Raw genomic sequence first — 23,442 nt, 5'->3', positions numbered from 1 at the left:
CCATTTCTGGGTTCTCTAATCTATTCCATTGGTCTATGTGTCTGTTTTTGTTCCGGTACCAGACTGTCTTGATGATTACAGCTTTGTAGTACAGACTAAAGTCTGGGATTGTGATACCTCCAGCTTTGGTTTTCTTTTTCAACATAACTTTGGCATTTTGGAGTCTTTTGTGGTTCTATACAAATTTTAGATTGTTTCTTCTAGCTCTGTGAAGAATGCTGGTGCTATTTTGATTGGGATTGCATTGAAGGTATAGATTGCTTTGGGTAGTACTGACATTTTAACAGTTTTTGTTATTCCAATCCGTGAGCATGGAATGTTTTTCCATTTTTTTGTGTCTTCTTCAATTTATTCATTAGTTTTCTATACTTTTCAACATACAAATCTTTTCTCTTTGGTTAGATTTATTCCTAGGTATATTATGGTTCTTGGTGCAGTTGTAAATCGGATCGATTTCTTGATATCTCTTTCTGTTGCTTCATTATTGGTGTGTAGAAATGCAACCGATTTCTTTATGTTGATATTATATCCTGGTACTTTCTGAATTCATGTATTAGTTCTAGCAGTTTTTTGGTGGAGTCATTCAGGTTTTCTGTGTAGAGTATCATGTCATCTGTGAAAAGTGAATGTTTGACTTCTTTCTTTGCCAGTTTGGATGCTTTTTATTTCATTTTGTCGTCTGATTGCAGAGTTTAGGACTTCCAACACTATATTAAACAACAGTGGTGAGAGTGGACATCATTGTCATGTTCCTAATCTCAGAGGGAAAGCTCTCAGTTTTTCCCCATTTAGGATGATATTACCTGTGGGCCTTTCATAGATGTCTTTTTTGATGTAAGGTTATGTTCCTTCTATCCCGACTTTCTGGAGGGTTTTTATTAAGAATAGATGCTGTATTTTGTCCAGTGCTTTTCTCCATCTATTGAAAGGGTCATATGGTTCTTATCCTTTCTTCTGTTACTGTGATGTATCATGTTGATTGATTTGCAAATATTGAACCAGCTCTGCAGCCAGGATTGGGCTTGATCATGGTGAATAATTCTTTTAATATACTACTATATTTGATTTGCTGGTATCTTGTTGAGAATTTTTTATATCCATGTTCATGAGGGATATTGGCCTCTAACTCTCCTTTTTAGTGGAGTCTTTGGTTTGAGAATCAAGGTAATACTGGCTTCAGAGAATGAGTCCAGAAGCCTGCCTTCCTTTTTTTTTTTTTTTTTTTTTTTTTTTGAAACAGCCTAGAAGAATAGGTATTAACTCTGCTTTAAATGTCTGGTAGAATTCCCCTGAGAAGCCATCTGGCCCATGACTCTTATTTGTTGGGAGATTTTGATAACCAACTCAATTTCTTTGCTGGTTATAGGTCTGTTCAACTTTTCTGTTTCTTCCTGTTTGAGTCTTGTTAGTGTGTGGGTGTCTAGGAATTTTCCCATTTCTTCCAGGTTGTCCAGTTTGTTGGCATAGAATTTTTCATAGCATTATCTGATAATTGCTTGTATTTCTGAGGGATTTTTTGTGATCTCTCTTCTTTCATTTGTGATTTTATCTATTTGGGTCCTCTTTTTGAGAAGTCTGGCTCAAGGTTTATTAATGTTGTTTGTTCTTTCAAGAAACCAGCTCTTAGATTCATTGATCCATTTTACTGTTACTTTTTTTTTCTTCTTCTTTTTTTTTTTTGATTCTATATTGTTTATTTTTGCTCTAATCTTTACTTTTTCTCTTCTTCTGCTGGCTTTGGGCTTTCTTTGCTGATGTGTTTCTAATTCCTTTAGGTATGAGGTTAGGTTCTGTATTTGGGAACTTTCTTGTTTCTTGAGATAGGCCTGGATTGTAATGTGTTTTCCTCTTAGGACTACCTTTGCTTCATCCCAAAGTGTCTGGACTGTCATGTTTTCATTTTCATTTGCTTCCACATTTTTTTAAATTTCTTCTTTAATTTACCGGTTGACCCATTCATTCTTTAGTAGGATGTTCTATAACCTCCATGTATTTGGAGGCTTTCCAAAATTTCTCTTGTGGTTGATTCCAAGTTTCATAGCATTGTGATCTGAAAATATGCATTGTAGGATCTCAATCCTTTTATATTTGCTGAAGGCTGTTTTGTGACCCAGTATGTGATTTATTTTGGAGAATGTTCCATATGCACTAGAGAAGAATGTGTATTCTGCTGCTTTTGGATGAAAAGTCTTGAATATATCTGTTAAGTCCATCTGGTCTAGTATGTCATTCAGAGCCACTGTTTTCTTACTGATTTTCTGCCTAGATGATCTGTCCATTGCTGTAAGCAGAGTATTAAAGTCCCCTACAATCACAGTATTGCTATCTATACATTTATTTATGTTTGTGATAAATTGATTTATATATTTGGGTTCCTCCACGTTGAGGGCATAAAAATTTACACCTGTTAGTTCTACTTGAATGATAGACCCCTTAATTATAATATAATGCCCTTCTTCATCTCTTGTTGCAGTGTTTATTTTAAAAATCTAATGTGTCTGATATAAGTATAGCTACTGCAGCTTTCTTTTGACATCCAGTAGCATGATAGATGGTTCTCCATACCCTCACTTTCAATCTGCAGGTCTCCTCATGTCTAAAATGAGTCTCTTGTATGGGCGGCTGGGTGGCTCAGATGGTTAAGTGTCTGACTTCGGCTCAGGTCATGATCTCACAGTTCGTGATTTCGAGCCCTGCATCAGGCTTCGTGCTAACAGCTCAGAGCCGGGAGCCTGCTTTGGATTCTGTGTCTCCTCTGTCTCTGACCCTTCTCTGCTCAAGCACTGCCTCTCTCTCTCTCAAAAAATAAATAAACCTTATTTTTTTTTAAATAATAAAATGAGTCTCTTGTAGGCAGCATATAGATGGCTGCTATTTTTTTTTAATCCATTCTGATACCCTGTATTTTTTGATTGGGGCATTTAGTCCATTTCCATTCAGAGTGATTATTAAAAGATATGGATTTAGTGTCATTGTGTTATCTATAGGTTTCATGCTTGAGGTGATGCCTCTGGTCCTTTGTAGTCTTCGCTGCTTTCCACTCACAGAATACTCCTTAGGATCTCCTACGTGGCTGGTTTAGTGGTCATGAACTCCTTTAGATTTTGTTTGTCTGGGAAAGCCTTTATCTCTCCTTCTGTTCTGAATGACAGCCTTCTGGATAAAGGATTCTTGGCTGCATTTTTTTCCTATTCAGCACATTGAGTATTTCATGCCACTCCCTTCTGTCTTGCTAAGTTTTAGTAGACAGGTCTACTACTACCCTTATGTGTTTACCCTTGTAGGTTAAGGCACATTGTCCCTACCTGCTTTCAGAATTCTCTCTTCATCTTTGTATTTTTCCAATTTCACTATGACATGTCATGGTGTTGACCTGTTTATGTTGATTTTTAAGGGAGTTCTCTGTGCCTCCTGGACTTGGATGTCTGCATACTTCCCCAGATTAGGGAAGCTCTCAGCTATAATTTGTTCAAATAACCCTTCTGTCCCTTTCTCTCTCTTCTTCTTCTGTAACTCCTATGATATGGATATTATTTTCTTTCATTGAATCATTTAGATCTCTAACTCTCCCCTTGTGGTCTAGTAATTTCCTTTCCCTCTTTTTCTCAGCTTCATCATTTTCCATAATTTTATTCTGTTTCAACTATTCTCTCCTCTGCTTCTTCCACCACTGCATCTAGTTCATTTTGCATGTCATTTATAACATTTCTTAATTCATCATAACTATTTTTTAGGTCCTTGATCTCTGTAGCAATAGATTCTCTGCTATCTTCTATGCTTTTTTTCAAGCCCAGCTATTAGTCTTATGACTATTATTCTAAATTCTTGTTCATATATATTGTTTATATCTGTTTTGAGCAATTCTCTAGCTGTCATTTCTTCCTGAAATTTATTTTTAAGAGAATTTTTCCATTTCATCATTTTGGTTAGTTTTTTATCTTTTATGCGTTTTAATAGCTTGTTATGTGTCCTGTACCTGTGAGTACTACTATATTAAAAAGGGGTCACACACTGTCCAGAGCCTGGCATTTCAGTGTTTTTGGAGCGGTTGCATGCACTCTGTTGTTGAATCTTTGGTTGATTTATCTCACCGCTCACAGTGGTGGACTGGACCTTCCGCCACGTGTGCTTTGATTTGTTCATTGAAGTAACCCTGGAAGAAAGGAGAAAAGTGGGAGAAGAAACCTTATCCCACACAAAGAGAGAAATGACAGGGGTGGAAAAAAAGACCAGGCAGAGAATCAAAGAAACTATAAGGCTTAATCCAGAGAGAGAGAGAGAGGAATATAAAGAAGGAGATACAGAAAAGGTATAAAAAGAATAGAGTAAAAATGTCTGATTAAACAAACAGACAACCAGAACAGAGAAACAAAGAATGAAAATTGACCAAAAATCAAATCAGAAACTGAAGCTCATTCCAAAGGAGGGAGAAATAAAGAGTAGAAAGAAAAAGAAGGGGAAAGAGAAATAGAGTAAAAAGAGAAATAGAGTAAAAAGAAAAAGGAAATATAAATAATAATAATTTAGAAATTAAAAAAAAAACAGACATCATACAAAACCTCAGGACAGTTGTCCGTTGGTGTCTGGAAACCAGTGACTATGCTGTCTGTGCTGGTCTGGAGGAAAGGCTGTCTGGTTTGGTCAGTGTCAGTCCCATTCTGGTAGATAAGCAGTTACTTGGCACAGGGTTTTGTGTAAATGGGTGCCACCTCCACTGGGGGCCACTGTCCTGTTTCCTGAAGCCCCACTATGTTGATAATGGGGAGAAAAATGGAGGCACCCCAATCTCTCCTCTCTAGACTGGGTGTCTCAAACCAAGGTGTTTAGGCAGCCCTCACAGAGTAGCCTGGGCGGCCTGCTTGCCCTGCTCCACATTCTCCCACACCTCCTCGGTGCTCAGCTGGGATTCAAAACCTGATGTCTTAAAGGACCCTGCTCTGCAGGGACCTGGTTCTGGAGTACCGACACTCTGCCCAGTTGATAAAGGGCCTCTGGCTGGTGCTTCCAGGGTCTTTTGTCCTGGGCGGTGGGGGTAATCTACCCACTTCCCGCAGTACTCAATGGAGGGGACTGTTCTCTCCCAGTACATCCCCGAGGTTACTTTTGTGCCCTAGGGCCAGTTCCCCTCTCCACAAGGCACAAATACATGCTGGCTCTGGTCCAGAGAAACTCACACAACCCTGAAAACTCCAATCATTAGCTTCTAAGGCTATTTGCAAAGTAGAAACTGTCTCTCTTAATATTTCTCATTCCCCAATCTCTGGTACAGAGAGGTTTTCCTCTTGTCCAAATACAATGCCATGCTTCCACAGCCTCTCTCTTCCTTTTGTTTCTCCACCAAAGGGGTTCCCCACTTTGGGCCTACACAGCCCATTTTATCTCTCCCAATTTGCATACATGCACCTCTGTCCACCCAAGCTGTCTCTTTCTACCTGTAGAGATTTTTTTGTCACTCTGCAGCCTCTATTTCTCACATTCCAAGGGTTCTGGCCTCAATTATGCTGTGTTTGAGGGATGCAGGAAATTCCGCCATCTTCTCAAAGCCAAGAGACTTAACATCTTTTTTTTTTTTTTTTTTTTACTGGTTATTTATTTGTAAGAGAGAGAGACAGAGACAGAGTTGAGTGGCGGAGGGGCAGAGAGAAAGGGAGACACAGAATCAAAAGCAGGCTCCAGGCTCCAAGCTGTCAGCACAAAACCCGATGAGGGGCTCAAACTCAGTAACAGTGAGATCATGACCTGAACCGAAGTCAATGCTTAACCTACTGAGCCAGGCAGGTGCCCTGAAGAGACTTAACATCTTAATTTGATGAATAATGTGAATTCTCAAATGATTAAATGACTCCTCTATGCCCATTCAGCTATATTGTGACCAAATTTAGAGTTTAACTTGAGTTAACTGTTACATCTCTTAGTCTCTACTTACTTATTCAAAAACAACTATCATATCGAAGTAGGAAATTTCTAACGTCTCTCCCAGATAGTAAATATATATGCTTTCCAAAAAAATGTATGGCATAGTTTATCTCTATCTAGTTGTTTACTTGGACAATTTGTATTTATTCCTCTGAAATTCAGCTTATGTATAAAGATTTGATGTTTTACCCCTCTGAATTACTCTGCCATGTATCTGCTTTTTTATTTTGTTTTTTAATCATTCTCCAGCTAGTCATCCAATAATTTAATGAGCATGAAATCTATTTCATCTTCTAAGTTTTTATGCAAATAAGAAATGATACTGACCTGAGAATTCCCCACACTTTGGAAAATGAAACTCAAGATTTTTCCCAAATCTGAATATGGAATATTGGTTTCTATCTCTGAATCCATAGGTGAAAGAAAGCAAAATACAAAAATGAAACTATGGATTTTTACTTAAAACTGCTTTATCAGTGAACCAAATGGAAGAAGTTAGCCATGTGATAGTAGGATGTCTTGAAAGTATATTTACAGCTACTAAAAAATTGGAATATTTCCATCCCAATAAAGTGTAGGAAAATAGTTGTATCAGAAATCAGAAGAAGACTTACTCAGACAACTAAATGTTAACTGAAGTCCATTCCAAAGGAAGGTAATTTTCAATACGATCTTTTTTTGGAAGTCGTGAAGGGACTAGTCTTCTGTAATCTGTGAAAATGGCTTGAATACTAATTATGATTATAAATTTAAATTTCAAATGCAGGCTAAGTTATTTATAGATAGAAATGCTTATGATTTTCTAGCCCCCTGGGCTATACAAAATGGATGGATTTTTTTTTCCTTTAAGAAAATTAAATAATTTAAAACTTAAAAGGCTGACATGATTCAATCTATATGTAAAGCATAATGAGATTTCTGAATTTAAATTTTAGTAGTCAGAACAGAATATGATAGCATTATGCAACAATTGTACATACTTTCTGGCAACTTATCATTTCTAGTATGAAATGCTGTACAGCAAAGTACAGAATGACAAGCACTATAAAGTAGGTCGTTTAGAAAAATGCAAATTATTTTAAAAATACAGATTCAATTTTTACTATTAAAGAGCTAAATATTCCTGAGCAAAACAAATGGTTTATCTGATTTACCTGATTTTTGAGAAATGAATATGAGATACCATTTTGGGCATATTTTATTGTGGCAGAGGAGGATGTTCAGAATGAACATGCTTACACTTTTATTCATTAATAATCATATCTTTTCCTCAACAAGTTGATTAAGCAATTATTTTTTCCTGAAAGCTTTTAAGAAAATATCCAACTAAGTTTTATTCATAGGTTTCAATTTTTTTAATGTTTATTTTTGAGAGAGATTGAGAGCACAAGTGGGGGAGGTGCAGAGAGAGAGGGAGATAGAGGATCCACAGCATGCTCTGTGCTGAGAGCAGACAGCCCCATGTGGGCCTGGAACTCACTAACTGTGAGATCATGACCTGAGCCGAAGTTGGACATTTAACTGACTGAGATACCCAGGCACCCCAAAATGTTTCAATTTTTTTTAATTTTTTTAATGTTTATTTTTGACAGTGAGAGAGGGAGAGGCAGAGCGAGAGGGAGACACAGAATCTGAAACAGGCTCCAGGCTCTGAGCTGTCAGTACACAGCCGGACGCGGGGCTCGAACTCACGGACAGAGAGATCATGACCTGAGCCGAAGTCAGACACTCAAACGACTGAGCCACCCAAATGCCCCAATAGCTTTCAATTTTTAACTGGAGTTGTAGCTATAAACCTCAAACCCAATATATGGGTTTGTGTGTACATCACACACACATAGACACATAGACACACACACACGCACACACACATTAGGTGTATATTAGGTGTGCATATGTATCCACACATAAGTGTATGTGTGTGTTTGTGTGTACATATTTTAGCAAACTTCAAAGTCTTGTTTTAGGACCTTGGAATACTAGTAGAAATTGATAGTTTTTTTTCATTTTTTAATTTATTTTCTTCATTATTATAAATTTGTGTTATTATAAACTATATCGTGAAATTGTCTATTCACTTGGCAAGAATACTTTTCAAGCCATCTGAGTTTATTCAAACAGTTAGCAATTACAATCATTTATTATGATTACTTTGGAAGAAATATAAAACTATCAAACCATTAAATTATTGCCATTTTGTGGCTTGATTATTGTTGATTGCATAAGACAGACACTTAACAATATGTACTGAGTAGAGTTAAATGGTTCTGTAACAGTTGTAATCAATACTCAAAATTTTACTGAATATAAATTTTATAAGGACTATATAAAACATGATTCCACAATTAATAATTCTGAGGCTATTATTGAATATATTGTATAGCATTTTAAAGTGAACCAGTCCAGTTTTCTCCATACCCAAAGCTTTATTTAAGGAGTTCTGTTTGTTAGGTTTGGTGTTCATTCCTGGGATGTAAAATGATAACAGAGTCTTATTTTCATAAAGCTTATATTCTGGGGAGCAAAGACAACTCAAGTGAACTCATAAATAAATAAATGCCAAAACTTCCAATTTTGAAAATTATATTGCAGGAAATGCAGAATGGACCAAGAAAGAAAAACTCAGATATTCTAAGTCTTCTTTGGATAGGGTGATCAATAAAGGCCCATTTGAAGAGAGGAGATTTGAGCTAAGACCTAAAAGATGAGGAGGAAGTAATGTCATTTATGTCTAAGACAACTATTTCACTTTTATGTACAGGATGGATTTGGTGGGGGAAAAGGTGGAACAGAAAGAGACCACATAGGAGGATTGTGCTCCAACCTGGTACACAAATAGTGGTAGGTTGCAGTATTATAGTCTCAAAATGGAAGGAGGTGAGTAGTTTAACTAACAATGTTTGCAGATAGAATGAATGTAGAAAATGAGGATAGGAAGGACTCGAGACCTAGATTTTACAAATTGATGGATTGTGAAAATGGTAAACTATGGGTTCAGTTTTAGTCGTGAGATCTAAGGGAGAGGCTGTAAGAGACCCAAGTGAGTTGCCAAATAGCCAGTGATGTATTCAAGTCTTGATCTTAGTCTCTGGACTGGAGATATACCTTCAGAAATAGAAGAATAGAGGAGATATCTAGAACCAGGAAGAGAGTACAGGTGAAGTAAAGAAGCACTCAGAACCAAGCTCTGAAGGCAGATTAAAATGATGACAGTGAGTGTGAAGTGTATTAGGAGAATACAAGAGAATGTAGAGACACAGAAACTAAGAGAAGAGAGTATTTTGAGAAGGAGATTGCAATTATATTTCTAGCACTGCCAAAGATCAAGTAAATGAGGACAAAGAAGTATTCAGTAAGTTTTGTGACAGATATTAATTAAAGACATTGACAAATGTTGAAAGTCATAGAGGAAGCAGACATCAGAGAACAGTCTGTGGTTCTGCATCAGTGGTCCTCAAATGGGGGTGATCTCCCACCCCAGGGGACATTTGGCAATGTCTGGAGATATTTTTTATTGTCCCAACTGAGGAGTACTGCTGGCATCATGTGAATATGGTAGAGGTCAGGGAGGCTGCTTAACACTCTACATAGGCTAGTCTCTCACAACATGGAATTATTCTGACTAAAATATCAGTAGTTGAGAAACCTTTTTCTACATCTTAATAATATCAGTCTCTCCAATTAAACTTTAGGTAGATTTTTTGTTTGTTACCTCATTTTATGTAATAATAATGCTGAAATAAAAAATGATTGTAATATGAATCATCAACATAGTTATTCTTTTATTATTTTATCTTATTTTCCCTTCTCTCTTAATATTAGAATACCTATAGGCCCCAACCTTGATCTCTTCTTGCTACCTTTCTGCACTTCCTTACAGATTTTATATAGTGTCATGGTTTAACACATATCCACATGCTAACAATTACCAAATTGATATCAGGTTTTGTTCAACTACTTACTTTGCTTTTTCTTTTGGATTTTAAAAAATGTTCCCAAAGTAGCATGCCTCAAAATAAATCTCTCATAATTCACAAAAACTGCTTCCCCAATCTCATTTAATGGCACATCCATTTTGCAGATTCTCAGAGTAAAAATTTTGGAGTCAATATTGATCCTTCTTCTCTCATAATTCCAAAATCAGGCAATCATATGTAACTTCTGTCTAGGAGCTAACTACCTTATGTCAGCTTGACTGCAAGTACCTACTTTTGAACCACTATCATCTTTCTTCTGATTTAGTGCAATAGACTCTTAACTGGTCTTGCTTTTCTTCTTACTCACCACACAGTCGCCAGAATTCTCCTTCTAAGACACAAATTAGATCACATGACATCTCTAATCAAAGATACCTAGTGGCCCCCCATTGCAAAAGATAAATTGCTCACAATATCTTACAAGGGTTTAAGAGATCTAGTCTCCTGTTACTTCTCTGACTTCATTTCCTATTAACTTTTCCCTTACTCACTCTTCGCCAGGGATGCTTTGGTATTTGGTATTTATAAAATCCATCAGTACCTACTAATGTAAGGCCTTTTCTGGAATGTTCTTTTGGTCTAAATGTTCTTCAGCCAGATATCCTACATGGCTCAATTACTGAATTCCTTCATGAATTTGTTCAAATATCATCTTCTGAATACATGATATGCTGATAGTTGCAATCTATTGTCCTCCCATTCTGGATCCTCAACACCGTACTCTTTTTTTGTTTTTCCATTCTCATAGTGCATATCTTTGATAAACTGCTGTATTATTTACTCATCTATTAAGTTTATTATCTACTCTGTACCTTACCTTGCTAGAAGTAAATTCCCATGGCAGATATTTTTGCTGTTTTGGCCACTACTATATGTAATTCTAACATCTAGAACAGAGCCTGTCCTAAAGCTGTTACATAATTTTTTAAGAGGTTACAAGCAATAAATTACTTGAAAATCTTTGGTATACATTGGAATAGTATATTGATCTTGAAAGTTATACTTTACAAGTTTTTCTTCTCATCCTCAGTATTCATCCCAAGATCAAATATTTTTATCTCTAGATATATCCCATTTTTATCTACTTTTGTCTCACAAAAATTTAGATTATGATTCCACATTCTCCTTTCTGAGGCCCATTGAGTAAACCTCCTCTGATTATCCTATATCCATTTCTGGTCACCAGTCCTAAGCGATTCTCCATACCATAGCCAAAATAATCTTAAAACATTAATATAATCATATCTCCCCACTTCAATCCTTCCAGTGGATTTCCATTGAAAAATCATTGGTTTAGGGGCCCTGGGTGGCTCAGTTGTTAAGCACCCAACTTCAGCTCAGGTCATGATCTCACGGTTCATGAGTTCAAGTCCTGCTTTGAGTTCTCTGCAGTCAGCGAAGAGCCTGCTTCAAATGCTCTGCAACCCCTGCCCCTCCCCCACTCACGCTGGCTTGCTCGCTCCCTCCCTCTCTCTCTTTCTCTCTCAAAAATAAACTTAAAAAAATAAATAAAAATCATTGGTTTATTAGCCTCTGCACGGTATCCATTCTCATCTTACACCACACCCTTCCCATTTCCTTACACACCTACGAACAGACACCCTCAAACACACATTTTTTCTGGCTATAAATATACCATACTTAATTTCCAGGATTGCAACTTCATTTCAGAATATTGAAGCATGCTCTTTCTTCTGCCTTCCTTAATTATCCTGGTGAACGAAAGCTCCTTTATTAAGAAGACATCACTTTCACTATATTAACATTGGTCTTGCTTAGGCAAGATCTTAGCGTACATAATGTATTTTCAGGTCTTCCAAAATTGAACCAACTTGTACTGTTTGAAAAGACAGGCTCACAGAAAGATTGATTATCATCTAAATAATGTCAGTTGAATGCCCAGGAAGGATCCTACAAGGTGACCTCATTTATTTATTCCAGGTTCCATTTAGACTTGGAAATCAAATTGTTAGTTTTTCTAGGGAGTAATAAGACAGTAGGAAATTTTCATGAATCTGACTGGAAAATGATATATAAAACTTAGTATCATGTATATTTACACACACACACACACACACACACGTATATATATATATTTGCAATCTGAATATATCTGATGTATGAGATACATTGAAGTATAAGAGCCCAGTATTTTTATTCAAGTATAGTTAACATGCTATATTAGTTATATATTATATAACATGTTATATTTTTATTCAAGTATAGTTAACATGCTATATTAGTTATATATTATATAACATGTTATATTAGTTTCAGGTGTACAGTATAATGATTCAACAATCCATACATTACTCAATGTTCATCATATGATTAGTCTATATCATTTCTTCCCGCCCACTTCCCTTCTAGCATCCACCAGTTTGTTGTCTATATTTAAGAATCTAGTTTTTCTTTTCTCTCTTGTTGTTGTTGTTCATTTGTTTTTTTTTCTTGAATTTTACATATGAATGGAAATCATATGGTATTTTTTCTCTGACTTATTTCACTTAGGATTATATCCTCTAGATCCATTCATGTTGTCACAAATGGGAAGATTTCATTCTTTTCATGGTTGAGTAATATTCCATTATATACACACACACACACACACACACACATATATACACACACATATATATACATATATATATACACACATACATACATACCACATCTTCTTTATCCATTCATCCATGGATGGACATTTAAGTTGCTTCCATATCTTGACTTTCGTAAATAATAATGCTGCTGTAAACATAGGGGTACATATATCTTTTAAAATTAGTGTTTTAGTTTTCTTTGGGTAAATACCCACTAGTGGAATTACTGGATCATATGGTTGTTCTATTTTTAATTTTTTGAGGAAACTCCATACTGTTTTCCACAGTGGCTGCACCAGTTTGCATTTCCACCAACAGTACAATAGGGTTCCTTTTTCTTCACGTCCTCTCCAACACTTGTTGTTGTTGTTGTTGTTGTTGTTGTTGTGTGTGTGTGTGTTTTATTTTAGCCATCCTGACAGATGTGAAGTGACAACTCATTGTGATTTTTGCATTTTCCTGATGATTAGTGATGTTGAGCATCTTTTCATATGTCCATTGGCCATCTGTATATCTTCTTTGGAAAATTGTCTATTCCATGTCCTCTGCCCATTTTTTAAATGGATTATTTGGATTTTTGGTGTTGAGCTATAAAAATTATTTATACCAGAGGTCTTTATAAGATCCCAGTTTGTACATAATTGTATACATATGCATACACACACACACACATATATATATATACATATATATATATATATATATATGTATATATATATATACATGCTACATATACTGAATATTACTGTTCATCCATAAGATGTTTACTTAATGATTCTGGAGACCATATCAATATTTGCTTCTGTGACTCTTTTTCTATGAGTTTATTGCTGTCTTAACTCCTTTCTTATTGATACATGATTTATCCAATAACATCAATTTCTTGTGTCTCTTTAAGGTACAGGTGGGTTGCAAACCAGCTATAGGGGTAAGGTAAATGAGTGAAACAGATTTTACATAACATTAGGGACCTGGGTGAGTCCCACATTCCATTAAATCAAGGGTCAGCAGCTGACTGACTGCTATTCTGGAATATTGCCCTGCTTTTGATACACTATCTTACATATACTTAATTTTTAAGAAAAACAAATTAGAATTTTTAAAGTGGTATCTTAAAGTTAAAATTTACTTAAAAGGTTTTTTTTACCTGAACTTAAAATTAGTTCTGAATCTATAATTTTGCAATCTCTGCTTTCAGATAGCTCTGCTTTGTATCTCAAGTGTTATGCTTGTTTAAATTGTAAATGTCAGAAGAAACCTTCCTTCCTTAATTCTAGGTCATTCACATAGGGGGATGATATCAAAATTGTGCCATAAGTACTAACAAATTTTTCACATACTATTCATGAAAATACATAATTAACATTAGATACATCCTTAAAGCTATATAAAATGCAGGCTTATATAGAATTAATAATATTTCATTTCTTTAAAATTTTTTTTAATGTTTATTTATTTTTGAGAGAGAGAGCCAGAGTACAAGCAGGGGAGGGGAAAAGAGAGAGGGAGACACAGAATCCAAGCAGGCTCCCAGCTCTGAGCTGTCAGCACAGAGTCCGACATGGGGGTCAAACTCATGAACTGTGATATCATGACCTGAGCTGAAATTGGATGCTTAACCGACTGAGCCACCCAGGTGTCCTTAGAATGAAAAATATTTTAGATTGTTATATAATTCAATGTTTAGAATCAGAAGAATTTTACAGATCATCTAATCCGAAGCCTTTATTTTATATGTCACAGAATTTGGAGAGAAACTAGGATTAGGTTTTACACCAAGTTTCTGATTCCAAATTTAATGTGCTTTATAGCCTTCCATATCTTTTGTTTACGTGATAGTGTGTAGAAGGTTTTGAGAGCCAGTTTTGTACTTTTTTTTTTTTTTTGGAAGGAGGGTGGTAAATGATGAATAAATTTAAAGAAAACTGAGTATGCTAAAAAAAGAGAAAAAAAGATAAAGTCACATACAATATTGAGTCTATAATCCAAAGACATATGTCGTTTTGGGAAATTGTCTGAGAATTACATACTTTTATTTAGTTCCTTTTCCCCCAGTAGGAGTTTGTGCCTATAGTGTGCCTTTTAAGGTGATACAGTCTTAATATAGATAATATAGCTTTAAAATTATTCAGATTGAAAAAATCTATTGTTCAGAATAAATTTTAGATAGAAGCCAGGAATTTCCTTCCTGATGTGTTTTTGGAACTCTTAGACGTTCTAGCTCCAAATATAACTTTTTTTTGGTTCTTTTAGATTTCCCCATTGCTATGAGCTTCTAGATAGAAATAATATATATCCACATATTTTATAATAGTATTAAGCCATGTAATTTAATAATGTTTAGAATTTTCATAGTCATTATTTTACTGCTATATCCTGGTTTATGAGAATTTAATCTGATTTGTATATTGTGGACCAAAAATGTAAAGGCACTTTTCACTTAGTATGTTAAACACCACACACACACACACCTAGAGCAGCTTTACATCTTTGTTTTAATAGCGTTATATTACAGGATAATTAACTTTAGTAAAATGAACCCGATTTTCTTTTCTCAGAAGAAAACATCACAGACAGATAAAATATGTGACTACTGTGATCTATCCTTGTGTTAACTGTATTTTCTTAAAGTATTGCTAACTATAGGAATTTTTTAAGAAGAGGACAGTATTTCCATGGTTCAAATGCTTGAAGTCCCATTTCATGAGTTTTCTTCTTTCCTTGATTTAAATCAGATGTCTCCAGTGACTTCTTTTTTTTAATGTTTATTTATTTATTTATTTTGAGACAGAAAGACTGTGTGTGCAAGTGCTGGGGGAGGGGCAGAGAGAGAGGGAGAGAGCAGGCTCCATGCTGTCAGTACAGAGCCAGATGCGGGGCTTGATCTTACAAACCATGAGATCATGGCCTGAGCCCAAATCGAGTCAGAGGCTCAACAGAGTGAGCTACCCAGGCGCCCCCCCACCCCCTGTGCCCACTGTGGTTTCTAATCTTTAGTTTACTGAAGCTGGAATCGTGATAGTACCTTACCATCCACAGCTGTAAAGGATTAGTAGTTTAAAGTAGTAACCTCTAATTTTGTTACAATCAACCTGCCAATTTTTCTGTAAGATTTAAGTGTTTCATTCATTGAAATAATATATCTCTACACGGAAGAATGCCTTAGGCCTCAAAACTTTGGCTCTGTATTTAGAGAGCTTATTAGGAATGAAATCGTCTGTCTGGAGAAAGCAGTCAAAATGTGTCTTCCACTTTGTGCAACAATATGAGCAACGCCTTTTGTTGTCAGGGTAACCACATGTCTCTGCAGTCTCTTAAATAGGACATATTTCTTGAGTGCCTCTAACTCACAGGCCTATGTATCTAGTGAGCCAGTCAAAGGGGCTATGAAAGTTTTATATTATTTTCTTCTTTTGAATCTGATGTTTGTTTGTTTGGTTTGGTTTGGTTTGGTTTGGTTTGGTTTGAGCCTCTTTGGAAGCAAATGGCTTAGCTTTCCCGTTCTGTTTTCCCATGTCAGACTCCATTCCACTCCCAGAACCTAAGTTTACTTTTACTGTGTTTGGCCACTTTTTGTATTCACCTGTTTGGTTTTGAACCTCTCCACAAATTGTCTGTTTTTTATATCAAGATCCAACAGGAATTTCTACTCCCACTTCGCAGCCAATATCCATTTAGTATCAGAATCCTTTTTATATGGCTAATACCATTCACAATCCTGGTCAAACTGAGCAATAAAGAGGGATTACTTCATTCGTATGGAACTCATTATAAAGGGTGATTCCCTCATTTGGGCTTAAGTTCCTTGACAATAGGACCATCCTATTGCTTTCTTTTTGTTATTGTTCTTTTTCTATTCAGTTCTGCTCTCTTCAGTGCTGAGAATCATTGAGTGTTCAGTATGTTAGGAGTCAATGAAGATGAACATCTGGTAGCATCTTCACCTTGATGCCATTATTCTCTGAGAATCATATTGTACTGATAATTTATGGCCATATGTTGAATTTACTGGGTGTGACATCCTTTACCCCATATTCTAATTACTTTAGTTGATACTGGAATGAAATTAAGGATTCTTTGATCAGGGAACCAGAGAATAAATGTATACATTTAAATATCTCCATCAGTATCTCTTGTGCTTAGCATTGAAAAGTAACATTTTTCCCATTCCCTAAGCCTTGTTCCTTACCCTGGTAATGTGACATAAATTTTATTTATCCTTCTACAATTTGCCATTAGTAGATTCTTCACGAGCCTGCTTACCTGACAAAGTATCACTTAGTCAAACTTATGGATGTTCTATGAAAATTAAGACTTTGGATTTTTAATTGCCTGCAGTCCAGGTTTAGAAGTATAGAATGGAAAGATAATCAGACTTTTTTGAGAATGAGTAAAAAAAAAATGAAAATCCTGAATTCAAAAAGGTGTAACTTTGCATGAAATATGTCCTATTTTAGCAAGGATACTGTAAGGACAGAAAATCATGTGTATATATTTACATCTGATAAAAGGAACCTAAGTATTTTTCTATGCTCGTGCTAGACAACCAATATCATATGTTTTTCATGCTGAAGTTTTGCTTTACTAGTGCTAGAAAATGGCAAATATACTCCAGCAGATTCTAAACAGCTTATAATGGTTATTTTTCCACTGTCTCTCATATTTATAAATTTATGACTTACACTGACATGCCCATGCCATTTGTTGATGTGTTTACTCTTAAATGCTGCCAAGCCAGAAAAGAAAAAAGCATTACAGTTAATTTAAATGATACTGGAACATTTGAAAATAATCTTGTGGTTTGGCTAGGACAAATATTTATATTCTACCCACCTATGAGTATTATGTATACAATGTTTCTAAAGCATATGGTATCGCAGAGTGCTTTTCAGTTAACAGCACTGGGCTATCACTGGGTAGCAGGATAGTATTTATTGTTAGAGTTAAGAAATAGGTTACTATAAATTTCATGATTTCAGCTTTTAAACCAAAAGGTGGAAAGTCTGATAATAAAGGTCATTAGAAATCTGTATGGGTTCTGTGTTTAGTTCAGGCCGTATTTCCTTCCTTGAGACGCCAGTAATCATACAGCAGACAGTGGCTTGCAATTCCTGTTTCTTGGCATCTCATGTTCTTTTTGAGAAGTTTAGTTTCTCTTCTTTTAATCCAAATCCACTTCCTCCTTCAGTAAAATCTGTTCACTAGTAATTCACACAAGAAACTATTATGTGTTAAAAACACATATTTCCACTGGTTGCAGGTCCTAATTAAGCTTTTACACATTGAATACATGTGTAGTTATAATCACCTTCAAATAATTGTTTCTGTTCTTGATATAATACCCCTGGGAATCCTTTCTCATTTTTGGTTATGCACAATAAACCTGGCCATGTAAAATTAATTATGACACTAGTTCCTACTCGAAGTGATCAAGTTAATTGAAGGGCACAGAGCATATGTTATTTTTCTTGCTGTCTCTTCACAATGAACTCCCTTACTTTTTGTCTCACAATAATTCAATAATACAATATTAAGCAGAAAATCCAAGCTAGTAAATTTAATATAAATTACAGAGATTGGAACTTTTCTTAAAATGCGTTCAAATATAGTATCTTTCTACATGTGTATCTGTACTAATATCCTTTTTCAATTTTTGTATCAAATTGTATGGGGGAGCATACAGAACAACTGGGCCTTCCTTAAATTGCTGAAAAGAGTGTATATTGGTACAAACTCTTTAAAAAAAAAAAGTTAGCAGTATCTATCCAAGCTAAGCATATGTATACTATAAGACTCAGCAGTTCTTTTCCTTGTTAAAAACTCAACATAAATGGATGCTTTGTGTCCACCAAAAGACATGTACAAGAATATTCATGACTTTGGTTGTAATGGCCTAAAACTGCAAATAATCCAAATGGACATCATCAGTAAAATGGTGACCAATTTATGGTATATTCACAAAGTGAAATATTACCCATCAATAAAAATGTATTAATAATTCACATGCACAACAATTTGGATGAATTTCATAGATACACTGTTGAGTAAAATAAGCCAGGAATAGAACAGTATGATGCTATTTATATAGACTTGTTTAAGGTATTTTATTTTGTTAGATATCACAATTATTGTTAGTCACAGAGGAATACGGACCAGAAGAAGTCACAGGTGAACCTTCTACAATTGTAGAAATATTCTAGATTGTGGTTATACAAGGGCAGTCATAGGTTGAACTCCAGCGAATTGTGCACTTAAGATTTGTGAAATTATATCTATAAAAATTAAGAAAAAAAATGAAGTATTTAGTTATTTAAAAACCCTGTGTAATAATTAACACCTGACCATGTTAAATATTATTCCTATACAATATCAATGTATAAATACAGAACACCCCACCCCTGCTTTGCTTTTGAAAATACTGGTTTTTGCTTTGTTTTCTTTTAGTGTCCTGAATTTAAAAGGCCCAGGGACATAGCAGTTGACTGGGTTGCTGGAAATATTTATTGGACTGATCATTCTAGAATGCACTGGTTCAGTTACTATACCACTCACTGGACTAGTCTGAGGTACTCTATCAACGTAGGGCAGCTCAATGGCCCCAACTGCACCAGACTCTTAACAAACATGGCTGGAGAACCCTATGCTATTGCTGTAAATCCTAAAAGAGGGTAGGTTAATGAGTTGGTTATTTATTCTTCTTGATATGTGTATCCATTTTTAGAGATTTTCCCACCTGTGTACTGTAGTTTTCTTTCTGTAATAAGTGTTCAACATATAATAGATTTACAAGACTTCTAAAAATCCCTTTATTTTATGTACAAAAGCATGTGCTTTTCGTACCAAATGGTGGCACAAAATATATGTTTTCCTGAGAGGTTGCTCCATTATACATTCTATGTGTGTATGTGTATGTGTCTTATGTGTACGTTGCAATACACACAAAACCAATATTGTTAACCTAAAATTAAATTTTGAAGATATTAAACATAATATTGAACATATTAAGTGTAAGAGTATTAGTATTTTGGCTATTTGTGACAATAAAAAATGAAGGTGTATGTGCAAACAAATCTAAACAATTTTAACACAAATATTTCCTTTCCTTTTCTTGAATTGTCCCTTTCTTACTCTTTTACTTTTTCATTTATAGGCAATGACCAAAAAGAAAATAGAGAAATGTTAAATAAAACTCCTAATTACTACCACTCTCTATTGGAGTTTGCGAGTCCATAGATTTAGAATTGGGCCGCAAAATCTGCTTTTTCAGGGACTCTGGAGTAATTCTGGTGCACACAGTCTGAAGAGACATTGTGTTTGGGAGCAGAGTTGGGTTGTAACGGCACTCCAACCTAACCAACTTGACCTATCTCTTCAGGATGATGTACTGGACTGTCGTTGGGGACCACTCCCACATAGAAGAAGCAGCCATGGATGGCACTCTGAGAAGGATTTTAGTACAAAAGAATTTGCAAAGACCCACAGGTATGATGTGTTGCTGACACGGTCTAGAATGCGGAACAATATGCTCGGCATATTAGTGTAACAAGACTTTCCACTTTTGTTGGCAATATAATCATTTTTACAAGCACATAAAATAATTTATAGTATGGCTTTATGAAAGTCATTAACATTTCATGTTGTATTTTGCCAACTTGAAAGTCAAGGCCTTATCATACTGCCAGTGATATTACAGGGATGTTATTTGAAAATTGCCTAAGTTGTAAGGCCGTTTGTAGGATTTCACACGCATAGAATTTCAACAGTTTACAGTGTAATAGGGTGTTTTTACCGATATAAGTTAATGATGTTGGGGTAGATGGTACTATTTCTAGAGGATCAGAAGCTAAATGGACAAAGAGGTGGGAAAACATAAATAATTTTTAAGAGAAAGATTTCATTCACAGCCCTTTCATTCACAGCCCTTTTTAATCAGACTTCAATAGCTTTCCCAGTTGTGTCATCTAAGGTATGCTCCAGACTCTCTGTACTCTCAGGACTGCTCAAGAACTCAGGTGTTTTTTCTGCCTCCCTGTTTTTCTCCCATTCCATTTGCCTCCCCACCTGCCCTTCTGACTTTTGTGCATCCAGCTGAATCTTACCCACCTTATAACATCTAACTTTAACACTTCCTCAATGTAACACTTTCAGAACTGCAAGGAACCTCAAGGATTTCATGCCACAAGCAACGCTTCCTGCCTACTATATCCCAAAGGAGAGAATACATTTTCTCTATCACATATTATTTAATCATTATGCTTTGTAGTATCTTATATAATTGAAATTTTATTTATATTTGGCACTTATATTCATTTTTTTTAATGTTTACTTTGAGAAAGAGAGAGTGTGTTATGGGGGTAGGGCAGAAAGAGAGAGGGAGACGTGGAATCTGGAGTAGGCTCCAGGGTCTGAGTTGTCAGCACAGAGCCCAACATGAAGCTCGAACTCACAGACTGTGAGATCATGACCTGAGCTGAAGCGGGACGATTAACCAGCTGAGCCACTGAGGTGGCCCGGCACTTATATTCTTATTAACTTTTAATGTGCTGTGTGATTTTTCCTTCAACTAGATTGTTTTTACTCTTTATGGGAAGGAGCAATCTTTGGGATTTAGTTCATTTACATAAGTGTGTCTCCATTCACTGGTTTAACAAGTACTAATTGAACACCCATCTGGCGGGAGAAATTTTTCCAGAGGCTGAAGACAAGTCCTTACTCTTGTGAAGCTGAAAATACCAACTCTCATGAACTTACCTTCCTCCAGAGGATAGAATATACAACATAAGTCATGTCAGATACTAATAAGTGCCATATAGAAAAGAATGGGCACTTATGGGGGAACACTATTTTGATCAGGATTATCAGAGAAGTCATCTTAGAAAGGTGATATTTGAGAAGGGAACTTCATAGAAGTAGCAGGCTAATGTGAATATGTAAGCAAAGAGCTTTCCAAACAGAGTGAAAATCAAGTTAAGAGTTACGGATGAGCTTAACATTTGTCAAAAACAGCAAGAATGTTAGTATGCCTAGAAACATTTGAGCAGCTCAGGAAAGTGGTAGAAGTGTGGGTGCCCAGGTGGCCAGGTGAAGGTCATGTAGGACCTAGAACACACTGTTAAGGACTGGATTTTATTCCAGTTTTAAGGGGAGGCATGGAAGGCTACTGGAGAGGCAAATGGCATAATATTCTCGTACGCTGTTTTCATTTTGTAAAGAACCTTAATTGTCTTAACTTTTTATTTCTAACTAATTTTGGACATATAGAAAAGTTCCAAAATTATTTTTTTTAAAGTTATGTGATGTTAACAACTTACATAATCATAGTATGTGAGACATGATTTTCATATTAAGGAATGTTTCTGGCAGCAGTTTATAGAATTGCCTGTCACAGGGTTCTTAGGAAGGAGCCTGAGACAGGAATTCTTCTAAAGGTTATTTATGAGGGGAGTGCTATTCAGGAGATATCTGTAAAATATGGAGAGAGAAAAAGACTATGTCTCAGGTAAACTCTAATTTTGGCTTCAGCCACAGGGATGTGCCTTGGAGCATAGATCCCATGACAGGGAAGGAGTCAGCTTTTATATGATCCATCAGTCTTTGGTTGGCCTTTGGACTCAAACTTCCCAATCCAGACTGCTGCAGACAGTTGAGCACAAATCTCTGGGGAAGGAGGGCAAGTGTGATTCCTTAGCTGCAAACAGTGGATAGTGGAGAGGTATCCCTACCTACTAAAGGAAATCTGAGCTGGCCACCACAGCATCCCCTACAGTGGGTGAAGTGCAAATGAACATTTTTCATGTGGTGACCACTCTGCCCAGCACTATGGGTAGTTTAATGACGAACATGGCATACTCCCTTTTCTCATGGAGTTGATATTTAAGGGAAAAAAATGAGGCATGCACTAAAGTTTTGAAGTTTGAAGTTTTGGCACAATGAGAGAATTGTTACATGCCTTATGATATCATGGGAGTGCAAAGGCAAGAGAAATTATATCTAATACTGGAAAACTATGTGAAAGGTGTCATTTAAACACGTGCTTGAAGGATAGGTAGACATTTGAAAGGTGGACAGATAACTCACCACGGTATAGTTTTTGTAAAGGTGTTCTTTTAAGTCAAATATACCGGTGTTGATCCCAGGGGATTATGTACCACCTGTGAGATTTCAGAAAGGAACTTACTATCTTCAAAGTTCAATTTTTACCATTAACAAACCAAGGGGGGATTATGACTAACTTATGATATTGTCGTATTTATTAAATGACATAGCACTCTGAGCCAGGGGCTGCAATATGAAGCACACGGTATGTTCTATGATATTTGAAGTCATGAATCACCTAGAAGGGGATGGGATAGGTAATGTAACATGAACCGAGAATAGAGAGCTTTAAATACCAAAGTATTTTGATGTTATTTTTTAGTCAATAATAAACCACTGTACAATTTTGATTCAAGTAGTGATGTGAATAAGGTAGGTCTTCTTGCTTTGGTATCACTGTGCCAATGGAGTGAATAGATAGAGAGCTAAGAGACCAGCTAAAATCCATTGAATGGTCCTAATGAGAGCAGAGAGTAGCACAACTAGAATAGTAACAGGTGAGAAGGGGAGAATGCATACAGAAGGGAAAGCAGAGTAAGCATAGAATTTATGAAATACATATGAGAATAGAGGTAGAGATAAGAAATATCTCAAAGAGAGGTTAAAATTCAATAAATTAAACATCTTCTTATTTCCTTTCTTCATCCATTCCTCCTTAAATTAAAAAATATTGGATGCTCGGGGTGCCTGGGTGTATCAGTTGGTTGAGCATCCAACTTTTGATTTTGTCCCAGGTCATGATCTCATGGTTCGTGGGATTGAGCCCCACCATCAGGCTCTGTGTAGACAGCATGAAACCTGCTTGAAATTCTTGCTCTCCTTCTCTCTGCCCTTCCCCAACTTGTGTGTGTGTG

At 35.9% G+C, this 23,442-nt stretch overlaps 1 protein-coding gene across 3 annotated transcripts in view; it reads left to right on the top strand.

Moving 5' to 3' along the window:
* LRP1B (LDL receptor related protein 1B) overlaps nucleotides 1-23,442 on the top strand; it is a 1,862,224-nt gene that overhangs the window by 1,739,605 nt on the left and 99,177 nt on the right. For all 3 annotated transcript variants that reach the window (XM_053214983.1, XM_053214982.1, XM_053214984.1), the window contains exons 78-79: nucleotides 18,938-19,161; nucleotides 19,869-19,975. In XM_053214983.1, coding sequence (XP_053070958.1) covers nucleotides 18,938-19,161; nucleotides 19,869-19,975 — 331 coding nt within the window. The remainder of the gene's footprint in view (nucleotides 1-18,937; nucleotides 19,162-19,868; nucleotides 19,976-23,442) is intronic.

This window comes from Acinonyx jubatus, chromosome C1, assembly GCF_027475565.1.
Source record: "Acinonyx jubatus isolate Ajub_Pintada_27869175 chromosome C1, VMU_Ajub_asm_v1.0, whole genome shotgun sequence".
Taxonomy (NCBI): Eukaryota; Metazoa; Chordata; class Mammalia; order Carnivora; family Felidae; genus Acinonyx; species Acinonyx jubatus.
The sequence above is the reverse complement of the archived record's forward strand: the minus strand, read 5'-3'. Positions and strand labels throughout refer to the sequence as shown.